At 43.3% G+C, this 12078-nt stretch overlaps 1 protein-coding gene across 2 annotated transcripts in view; it reads left to right on the top strand.

The window, feature by feature from the left end:
• The window catches only part of LOC115156494 (kelch-like protein 18), a 44884-nt gene that overhangs the window by 29880 nt on the left and 2926 nt on the right, over positions 1-12078 (top strand). For both annotated transcript variants that reach the window (XM_029703917.1, XM_029703916.1), the window contains one exon: positions 6853-7051. In XM_029703917.1, coding sequence (XP_029559777.1) covers positions 6853-7051 — 199 coding nt within the window. The remainder of the gene's footprint in view (positions 1-6852; positions 7052-12078) is intronic.

Genomic DNA, 12078 nt, shown 5'->3' with positions numbered 1-12078 from the left:
CTCCTCGCTCCTACCTGGGCTTGAACCAGGAACACATTGACAAAAGCCACCCTCGAAGCAGCGTTACCCATGTAGAGCAAGGGGAAACAACTACTCCAAGTCTCAGAGCGAGTGACGTTTGAAGCGCTATTAGCGCGCACCCTGCTAACTAGCTAGCCAATTCACATCGGTTACACCAGCCTAATCTTGGGAGTTGACAGGTTTGAAGTCATAAACAGCGCAATGCATTGCGTAGGGCTGCTGGCAAAACGCACGAAAGTGCTATTTTGAATGAATGCTTACGAGCCTGCTGCTGCCTACCATCGCTCAGTCAGACTGCTCTATCAAATCATAGACTTAATTATAACATAATATCACACAGAAATACGAGCCTTAGGTCATTAATATGGTCGAATCCGGAAACTATCATCTCAAAAACAAAACGTTATTCCTGTTACATTGCACAACCTTCAATGTTATGTCATATTTACGTAAGATTCTGGCAAATTAGTTCGCAACGAGCCAGGCGGCCCAAACTGTTGCATATACCCTGACTGCGTGTAATGAAAGCAAAATGACACAATTTCACCTGGTTAATATTGCCTGCTAACCTGGATTTCTTTTAGCTAAATATGCAGGTTTAAATATATATATACTTCTGTGTATTGATTTTAAGAAAGGCATTGATGTTTATGGTTAGGTACAGTCGTGCAACGATTGTGCTTTTTATCGCAAATGCGCTTTTGTTAAATCATCCCCGTTTGGCGAAGTCGGCTGTCTTTGTCAGGAAGAAATAGTCTTCACAGTTCGCAACGAGCCAGGCGGCCCAAACTGCTGCATATACCCTGACTCTGTTTGCAAGAGAAGTGACACATTTTCCCTAGTTAAAATAAATTCATGTTAGCAGGCAATATTAACTAAATATGCAGGTTTAAAAATATATGTTTGTGTATTGATTTTAAGAAAGGCATTGATGTTTATGGTTGGAGCAACGTGTACGTAAGCGATTATATGCAACGCAGGACAGGCTAGATAACTACACATGGTTGATGATATTACTAGTTTAACTAGTGAATATGATTGATTATTTTTTTATAAGATAAGTTTAATGCTAGCTAGCAACTTACCTTGGCTTCTTACTGCATTCGCGTAACAGGCAGGCTCCTCATGGAGTGCAATGTAAAGCAGGTGGTTAGAGCGTTGGACTAGTTAACCGTAAGGTTGCAAGATTGAATCCCTGAACTGACAAGGTAAAAATCTGTCGTTCTGCCCCTGAACAAGGCAGTTAACCCACCGTTTCTAGGCCGTCATTGAAAATAAGAATGTTTTCTTAACTGAGTTGCCTAGTTAAATAAAGTTTAAAAAAAAAAAAAAGTGGGAGGCCCCAGTGCACAACTGAGCAAGAGGACAAGTACATTAGTGTTTAGTTTGAGAAACAGACGCCTCACAAGTCCTCAACTGGCAGCTTCATTAAATAGTACCCACAAAACACCAGTCTCAACGTCAACAGTGAAGAGGCGACTCTGGGATGCTGGCCTTCTAGGCAGAGTTGCAAAGAAATAGCCATATCTCAGACTGGCCAATAAAAGATTAAGATGGTCAAAAGAACAGACACTGGACAGAGGAACTCTGCCTAGAAGGCCAGCATCCCGGAGTCGCCTCTTCACTGCTGACGTTGAGACTGGTATTTTGCGGATACTATTTAATGAAGCTGCCAATTGAGGACTTGTGAGGCGTCTGATCAATTTGGTGTTATTTTAATGGACAAAAAAATTGCTTTTCTTTCAAAAACAATGACATTTCTAAGTGACCCCAAACTTTTGAACAGTAGTGTATATGTAGGAGACATGGTGCATAAACAGTGTATCCAATAAAGTTCTCTTCATAAAACATTGTCATGATCTCCTAGGAGTCTTAACAGGTTCGATACCATTGTGTCTCAGAGAGCTAATGTTATGACGAGCCTCCATGAAATGCGGAGCCACGGAGTTTCTCTGGTCAATAATCCTGATATTACTCCTGTGTTCTACTATCCTTCTTTACACTTGATCAGATATATCACTTTTTTTGTGTAACACGCAAAGAATCCCTTAATCTTAATGGCTCATGCCCAATCTTTTCAGCCTCTTAAGGGGGTAGAGGTGTTGTCATGCCCTCTTCACAATCAGTGCTCAGACTGTCCGCAATAGGCTGAGAGAGGCTGGACTGAGGGCTTGTAGGCCTGTTGTAAGGCAGGTCCTCACCAGACATCACCGGCAACAACGCCGCCTATGGGCACAAACCCACCGTCGCTGGACCAGACAGGACTGGCAAAAAGTGCTCTTCACTGACGAGTCACGGTTTTGTTTCACCAGGGGTGATGGTCGGATTTGCGTTTATCGGCGAAGGAATGAGCGTTACACCGAGGCCTGTACTCTGGAGCGGGATCAGTTTGGAGGCGGAGGGTCCGTCGTGGTCTGGGGCGGTGTCACAGCATCATCGGACTGAGCTTGTTGTCATTGCAGGCAATCTCAACGCTGTGCGTTACAGGGAAGACATCCTCCTCCCTTATGTGGTACCCTTCCTGCAGGCTCATCCTGACATGACCCTCCAGCATGACAATGCCACCAGCCATACTGCTCGTTCTGTGTGTGATTTCCTGTGTGTGATTTCCAAGACAGGAATGGCAGTGTTCTGCCATGGCCAGCGAGGAGCCCGGATCTCAATCCCATTGAGCACGTCTGGGGCTGTTCAGGCACGTCTAGGGCTGTTCCCCCCCCCCCCCCCCGAGAAATGTCTGGGAACTTGCAGGTGCCTTGGTGGAAGAGTGGGGTAACATCTCAAAGGGAAACATTATTCAATTTCTGTTAGTCACGTCTGTGGAACTTGTTCAGTTTATGTCTCAGTTGTTGAATTTTTATTTTATTTATTTATTTCACCTTTATTTAACCAGGTAGGCAAGTTGAGAACAAGTTCTCATTTACAATTGCGACCTGGCCAAGATAAAGCAAAGCAGTTTGACAACATACAACAACAGAGTTACACATGGAGTAAAACAACATACAATCAATGATGCAGTAGAAAAAAAAAATAAGACTATATACAATGTGAGCAAATGATGTGAGAAAAGGGAGGTAAAGGCAAAAAAAATGCCATGGTGGCAAAGTAAATAAAGTATAGCAAGAATTTTCACATGTTATGTTTGCTGAAAATAAATGCAGTTGACAGTGAGAGGACGTTTCTTTTTTTTTTTGCTGAGTTCATATAAGAGTAGGGAAAAAATTACCTAATTATGATGTGGGGCCTGGCAATGTTCCCTCAATGTTTTTGGGGTACTGGGCAAATTTTAGATCTTGTGAGCGGAAACTTGAACATTGTGAGAATTTTGTGCAACTTCCAGTGTGCGTTTAAAGTTAACATTGAGGCTGTACCCTTAGTTTTAGACAGTAGTCAATAGGCTATTGTGGCTATTTTTGCATAATTTAAGCCTACCAACAAAACCAATAGAGCAAATCCCATAACATTTTCACATGGAAATATCTTTTCATTTCTATGATACAGCCCACAGTAGTGCATATGAGGTGTTCAGGCCCACAGTAGTGTATATGAGGTGTTCAGGCCCACAGTAGTGTATATGAGGTGTTCAGGCCCGCAGGAGTGTATATGAGGTGTTCAGGCCCGCAGGAGTGTATATGAGGTGTTCAGGCCCGCAGGAGTGTATATGAGGTGTTCAGGCCCGCAGGAGTGTATATGAGGTGTTCAGGCCCGCAGGAGTGTATATGAGGTGTTCAGGCCCGCAGGAGTGTATATGAGGTGTTCAGGCCCGCAGGAGTGTATATGAGGTGTTCAGGCCCGCGGGTGTGTATATGAGGTGTTCAGGCCCGCGGGTGTGTATATGAGGTGTTCAGGCCCGCGGGTGTGTATATGAGGTGTTCAGGCCCGCGGGAGTGTATATGAGGTGTTCAGGCCCGCGGGAGTGTATATGAGGTGTTCAGGCCCGCGGGAGTGTATATGAGGTGTTCAGGCCCGCGGGAGTGTATATGAGGTGTTCAGGCCCCGCGGGAGTGTATATGAGGTGTTTCAGGCCCGGGAGTGTATATGAGGTGTTCAGGCCCGCGGGAGTGTATATGAGGTGTTCAGGCCCGCGGGAGTGTATATGAGGTGTTCAGGCCCGCGGGAGTGTATATGAGGTGTTCAGGCCCGCGGGAGGGTATATGAGGTGTTCAGGCCCGCGGGAGTGTATATGAGGTGTTCAGGCCCGCGGGAGTGTATATGAGGTGTTCAGGCCCGCGGGAGTGTATATGAGGTGTTCAGGCCCGCGGGAGTGTATATGAGGTGTTCAGGCCCGCGGGAGTGTATATGAGGTGTTCAGGCCCGCGGGAGTGTATATGAGGTGTTCAGGCCCGCGGGAGTGTATATGAGGTGTTCAGGCCCGCGGGAGTGTATATGAGGTGTTCAGGCCCGCGGGAGTGTATATGAGGTGTTTACGCCTACAGTAGTCTATATGAGGTGTACAGGCCTACAGTAGTCTATATGAGGTGTTTACGCCTACAGTAGTCTATATGAGGTGTACAGGCCTACAGTAGTCTATGTGGTGTACAGGCCTACAGTAGTCTATATATGAGGTGTTCAGGTCCAAAGTAGTCTATATGAGGTGTTCAGGTCCAAAGTAGTCTATATGAGGTGTTCAGGTCCACAGTAGTCTATATGAGGTGTTCAGGTCCACAGTAGTCTATATGTGGTGTTCAATGCAGGCCTACATTGCATGAGACTTTTAAATATGTTTTTACATTATGAAGGGCTTGACAATAATTCATGATTTTTCACTTGGTCTGGAACACAATGGTTCAAATATGTGACTGTAAGTTGTATTGTGTTGTATGATGCAAGAAACCACTTGACAAAATAAAATGTTATTACCATATAGAGAATTAGACAATGTAGGCTACCCCTCTGCCTATTGGCTTTTTGCATATTCAAGCCTGTCTCAAAATAGAACACTGCCCCTTTAATTAAGACAATTAAGTGGCACAGTGGTCTAAGGCACTGCATCTCAATGCTAGCGGCGTCACTACAGACCCTGGTTTGATTCCAGGCTGTATCACAACCGGCCGTGATTGGGAGTCCCATAGTGCGGCGCACAATTGGCCCAGTGTTGTCCGGTTTAGGGTTTGGCCGGGGTAGGCCGTCAATGTAAATAAGAATTTGTTCTTAACCGACTTGCCTAGTTAAATAAATATTTCCACCTGACTGGCTTTTCAAAGACGGCTTGAGATGTAGCCTACACATTTTGTGCTCTTGTAGGAAGCAGTAACTTCCCATTGCTTACCTATACTTATAACTGGGCTGCTAACTAGCAAAGAATATCAACAATGTGCTCACGCATGGATCTGAACTGATCTGAAAAGCGCAGATATGTTGATTCGATCACAGAAAAAACATTGCTCCATATTGTGCCATCTAATGGGGCGAACTCGGTGAATTTCAATCTCTTGCATCTCTGTGCGACATGGCATTTCTTCTGCGCTGCAGTCCTGGAGGAGGTGCGCGGCCACGCGGTTTAGAGGGAACATTGGTGCCTGGCCAAGGGGAACTATTCAGGTTACCTGTAATTATGCAATCCTAAGGAACTATGCCATCTGCTGACATTCCAAATGACAACAAATGTGTTATCATAGATTTTGATCAAGAAATCTTTGAGTTGAATGTCTATTTCAGACTCTGTAACATCCATAATGGAGGGTGTAACATCCAAGTTGTTTTTCCTCTCCTCTCCTCTCTTAACGTAATGAAATGACAATTTTCAAAATGATCGTTTTTGTGTTTCCTTCCACATGGCAATCCATGTTTTGACTTACAAACTCAGACTTTTGCTAATATATTGAGTCTCCCCAAAAATCTTGTCCATGTCATGTAACATCCATAACCCCAAGCACACATCAAAATCCACAAAGAAATTATTATTTGACCACAAAATCAACATTTTGCAATGGCCATCACTCTCCGGTCTTGAACCCCATTGAAAACTTGTGGTTTGAATTGAAGAGGGCAGTCCATGAGGGCAAATCTGAAGGATCTCAAGGATCTGTAAAGAGTCTGTATAGGGGTCCTTCCCAATGTGTTCTCCAATCTCATAAGACATTTTAGAAAAAGACTCAGGGCCGTTATCCTCACAAGGGGAGGTTGCCAGGGGATTGAAAATAGGAGTAGCAATTATTTTGACACCTTTTTAAAAAAAATACTTAAACATTAGGTCTTTCTCAGAGCAATTGTATTGGTATAAAATAATAACATTTTCCAATTTGTTTGAGCATATTAGCAAAGTATTTGTATAATTAATTTTCTACAGTCTTTTTTGCTCATCTTTATCAAGGGTGCCATTATTTTTGGACCTGAAAATAAATAAATATATATTATTTACTGTTATATTTTCATTATTTGTAATCTTTATGTACTCTTAGATCATTTTTGTAATAAAAACATTTTCAAATGTAATAAATAATTATGTCCAAAGAAGGGTAGTGCTGTACTCGGCAGCACCACCTTATTTAAAATTCCTGGGGAGAACCCTATTACTAGCAGCACCCAACTCTTGTGGGTGGTAAATCATTGACAATTAATCATTTGATTCCTCATTTCTGCAAATCAAAAATGTGTTTTTCTGTTCAGCTTTTCTCTTTTATATGACAATAATATTCTCAACACTGGAGCATTTAAGTCCCAAAAGTCCTTGGCACTATAACCAAATTATTTTTCAATATTGCACACTTAGGGTGACATCTTGCATGAGCAAAATAACCATGACATTTAAAATTAACTGGAAGTTGCGAATAACTAATTTGAACTTTTGCTCTCTCTCTCTCTCTCTCCCACACCACCTCTATTTCACCCCAGACTTCACCCTAAGAACTGTCTGGGCGTGCGACAGTTTGCAGAGACCATGATGTGCACAACACTGTACGACGCGGCCAACAGTTTTGTCCACCAGCACTTTGTGGAGGTGTCCGTGTCTGAGGAGTTCCTCAGTCTCAGGCCAGAGGAAGTACTGGAGCTGGTGGGTTGTGACGAACTCAACATCAAAGCGGAGGAGCAGGTCTGTGGCTTTTATTGTCATTAGTGGTTCAAGCAGTGAAACATCGTTAAGCTATACCAAGGGACTCGGTATGCAAATTTGGAAAGCTCAAACCGCCCACCCTGTTTGAGATAGTCACACATTTGGTCAAATCCATTCAATTTAAATACATTGAAAAATAATTTTTCCAACTTCTCAAGAACATTTGCCATGATGGATTTTCCATAATTTTGACTTTTGTGAGCAACACTTGAAAAATGTTATCACTCAATCTGTATACAGTGCCTTCGGAAAGTATTCAGACCCCTTGACTTTTTCCAAATTTTTGTTACTTTACAACCTTATTCAGAAATTGATCGAAAAAGTGACAGTGCCCACTTTTTCCTTTTGCTCCAGGTAGTTCAAAAGTTCATTAAATATGCTTTTTTTTCTCTCAGCAATCTAAACACTATATCCCATAATGACAAAGCGAAAACACGGTTTTAGATTATATATAAAAAAATGTTTTAAACAAAATACCTTATTTACATAAGTATTCAAAACCTTTGCTATGAGACTTGAATTTGAGCTCAGGTGCATCTTGTTTCCATTGATTCTCCTTGAGATGGTTCTGCAACTTGATTGGAGTCCACCTGTGGTAAATTCAATTGATTGGACATGATTAACACAGTTGACAGTGCATGAATGGAGCAAAGTACAGAGAGATCCTTGATGGAAACCTGCTCCAGAGCGCTCAGCACCTCAGACTGGGGCAAAGGTTCAACTTCCAACAGGACAACGACCCTAAGCACAGGCAAAACAACGCAGGAGTGGCTTCGGGACAAGTCTCTGAATGTTCTTGAGTGGCCCAGCCTGAGCCCGGACTTGAACCCGATCAAACATCTCTCGAGAGACCTGAAAATAGCTGTGCAGCAATGCTCCCCATCCAACCTGACAGAGCTTGAGAGGATCTGAAGAGAAGAATGGGAGAAACTCCCCAAATATAGGTGTCCCAAGCTTGTAGTATCATACACAAGAAGAATCAAGGCTGTAATCTCTGCCAAAGTTGCTTCAACAAAGTACGGAGTAAAGGTTCTGAATTTTTTATTTCACCTTTATTTAACCAGGTAGGCAAGTTGAGAACAAGTTCTCATTTACAATTGCGACCTGGCAATTGAATACTTATGTAAATGTGATATTTCATTATGGGGTATTGTGAGTAGATTGAGGGGGAAAAAATTATTTAATCAATTGTAGAATAAGGCTGTAACCTAACAGTGTGTAAAAAGTCGAGGGGTCTGAATACTTTCAGAAGGCAATCGTATGTATGTGTATATATGTATGTGTGTGTATGTATGTATGTATATTGTGTGTAAACATTATTAAAGTGGCGTTTATTTAAAGTGACTAGTGATACCTTTTTATTAAGTCAATTTATTTAAGTGGCCAGAGATTTGAGTCTGTTGGCAGCAGCCTCTCTATGTTAGTGATGACTGTTTAACAGTCTGATGGCCTTGAGATAGAAGCTGTTTTTCAGTCTCTCGGTCCCACCTTTGATGCACCTGTACTGACCTCGCCTTCTGGATGATAGCGGGGTGAACAGGCAGTGGCTCGGGTGGTTGTTGTTCTTGATGATCTTTTTGGCCTTCCTGTGACATTGGGTGGTGTAGGTGTCCTGGAGGGCAGGTAGTTTGCCCCCGGTGATGTGTTGTGCAGGCTGCACTACCCTCTGGAGAGCCTTGCGGTTGAGGGTTGTCCAATTGCCGTACCAGTGATACAGCCCGACAGGATGCTCTCGATTGTGCATCTGTAAACGTTTGTGAGTGTTTTAGATGACAAGCCAAATTTCTAAAGCCTCTTGAGGTGGACTGTTGCGCGTTCTTCACCACCCTGTCTGTGTGGGTGGACCATTTCAGTTTGTCTGTGATGTGTATGCCGAGGAACTTAAAACTTTCCACCTTCTCCACTACTGTCCTGTGTATGGGGGGGGGGTGCGTGCTCCCTCTGCTGTTTCTTGTAGTCCACAATCATCTCCTTTGTTTTGTTGACATTGAGTGAGTGGTTATTTTCCTGACACCACACTCCGAGGGCCCTCACCTCCTCCCTGTAGGCCGTCTCGTCGTTGTTGGTAATCAGGCCTACCACTGTAGTATCGTCTGCAAACTTGATGATTGAGTTGGAAGCGTGCATGGCCACGCAGTCATGGGTGAACAGAGAGTACAGGAGGGGGCTGAGCACGCACCCTTGTGGGGCCCCAGTGTTGAGGATCAGTGGAGTGGAGATGTTTTTCCTACCTTCACCACCTGGGGGTGGCCCATCAGGAAGTCCAGGACCCAGCTGCACAGGGCGGGGTCGAGACCCAGGGTCTCGAGCTTAATGACGAGTTTGGAGGGTACTATGGTGTTAAATGCTGAGCTGTAGTCAATGAACAACATTCTTACATAGGCATTCCTCTTGTTCAGATGGGATAGGGCAGTGTGATGGCAATTGCATCGTCAGTGGACCTATTGGGGCGGTAAGCAAATTGGAGTGGGTCTAGGGTATCCGGTAGGGTGGAGGTGATAGGGTCCTTGACTAGTCTCTCAAAGCACTGCAGGATGACAGAAGTGAGTGCAACAGAGCGATAGTCATTTCGTTCAGTTACATAAGCTTTCTTGGGGACAGGAACAATGGTGGTCATCTTGAAGCATGTGGGGACAACAGCCTGGGATATTGATTGGTTGAATATGTCCATAAACACACCAGCCAGCTGGTCTGCGCATGCTGTGAGGTCGCGGCTAGGGATGCCGTCTGGGCCGATAGTCTTGCGAGGGTTAACACGTTGTCGATGTCAGATACGGGGCTGGTTTCTTTCTGTAATCCCTGATTGACTGTAGACCCTGCCACATACGTCTCGTGTCTGAGCCGTTGAATTGTGACTCTTATATCTTACATGTTTTTTGGGGGAAAAAACATAGAATTCAAACGTTGGTCAGCTGATGATTCTTCAAATACACTCCAGGAGGTACAGTCAAAGCATCCCTGAAAGTGATCGACAAGAAAAAACACACTGCCATTTTCCTAGCAAGAAGAGGCGTCACAAAAACCAGAAATACAGCTAAAATTAAGCACTAACCTTTGATCTTCATCAGATGGCACTAGGTCTTCATGTTACACAATACATGTATGTTTTGCTCGATAAAGTTCATATTTATATCCAAAAACCCCATTTTACATTGGCCCATAATGTTCAGAAATGTTTTTCCTTCAAAAACTTCCGGTGAATGAGCACATCAATTTATAGAAATACTCATCATAAACATTGATAAAATATTAAACTGTTATTCAAAGAATTATAGATAAACATCTCCATAATGCAACCGCTGTGACAGATTTCAAAAAAGCTTCATGGGGAAAGCACACTTTGCAATAATCTGAGTACAGCGTTCAGACAACAGCAGGCAATACAGATACCCGCCATTTTGGAGTCATCTAAAATCATAAATAGCATTATAAATATTCACTTACCTTTGATCTTCATCAGAATGCACTCCCAGGAATCCCAAGTCCACAATAAATGTTGTTTTGTTTGATAAAGTCCATAATTTATGTCCAAATACCTCGTTGTTTGCGCGTTCAGTAAGCTACTCCAAATGTAGGAAGTGCGACGAAAATTTCACGACGAAAAATCTAAAAAAGTTATATTTACGTTCGTAGAAACATGTATAGCATCAATCTTTAGGGCCTTTTTAACATAAAACTTCAATAATATTCCAACCGGACGATTCCAATGTCTTGAAAAATGTAATGGAACACAGCTAACTCCCAAGTGAAAGCACGCCAATGAAGTCATGTCCTTTCCTGAGTCAACTACTTCCAACTTCCTTTGTTCGTTCTCTGTTTACCATAGAAGCCTGGAACAACTTTCTAAAGACTGTTGACATCTAGTGGAAGTCTTAGGAATTGCAAAATGAACCCTAAGTCACTGTATACTGTAAAGGCAATCACTTGAAAAAAAACACAACCTCAGATTTCCCACTTTCTGGTTGGATTTTTCTCAGGGTTTTGCCTGCCATATGAGTTCTGTTATACTCAGACATCATTCAAACAGTTTTAGAAACTTCAGAGTGTTTTCTATCCAAATCTACCAATAATATGCATATCCTACCTTCTGAGCCTGAATAGCAGGGAGTATACTTTTCATCCGGACGTGAAAATAGCGCCCTCAAGCCATAAGAACTTAAGCTATTTCTGCTTACCTGACCTGTTTCTGATTACCTGGCTTCCAGCTAACGTCAACCCGTATCTTGCCCGGCTTCTCTGTTGAGTAGCAGTGTGGAGTAGCTAGCTAGCTAGCTACTTCCCCCCCGGGTATTCCAGCTTGTTTTCACCCATCTGATCTAAACAAATGTCGACAGGTTAACCGACCAAGTCGTCATAGCAGGGGGAGGGATAGCAGCGCAAGGCTTTCCCCTGCAGCCATTTCGTCTCCCAGTCTGATTCACATTGCTTTCAGCTGGGCCCCGATGTCCTTAAACATAGATCATGGTAGGCCTCGTTCTTGCTCGAGGAAGACGTTGCGAACAAAATCTCAAGAGGGACAGCCATCTTCCCCTCAAGCTCCCAGCATATTCGGAGGACGCCTATCTGTCCCGGGGGGCGGACCTTAAAGATGAATCACGAAGTCAGGATGACGGCATGTCTCTTGCTGCATCAGGCAGCGCCCTCTCTGACCAGGGGAGGTATTACGCCCCTGAGGAAGAGTTCATCTCCTCTGCTCAGCTTGTACTGCCCAGCCAAACTGAGAAGGGAGGGCAGGAGTCAATGGCTGATCTCCCCTTCTTCAAGCCGATCAGACGCGCTGCCTCCAAACTCGATCCCGAGTATTCTTCGTCTCCCACACCTACAGTACCAGTCAAAAGTTTGAACATACCTACTCATTCAAGGGTTTTTCTTTATTTTGACCATTTTTTTACATTGTAGAATAATAGTAAAGACATAAACTATGAAATAATCATGTAGTAACAAAAAAAGTGTTAAACATCAATGTATTTTAAATTTGAGTTTCTTCAAAGTAGCCACCTTTTGCC

The sequence above is a fragment of the Salmo trutta genome, chromosome 21 (assembly GCF_901001165.1).
Source record: "Salmo trutta chromosome 21, fSalTru1.1, whole genome shotgun sequence".
In the NCBI taxonomy this organism is placed as follows: domain Eukaryota; kingdom Metazoa; phylum Chordata; class Actinopteri; order Salmoniformes; family Salmonidae; genus Salmo; species Salmo trutta.
Note: the sequence above shows the minus strand (reverse complement) of the source record. Positions and strands in the feature narration are given on the sequence as shown.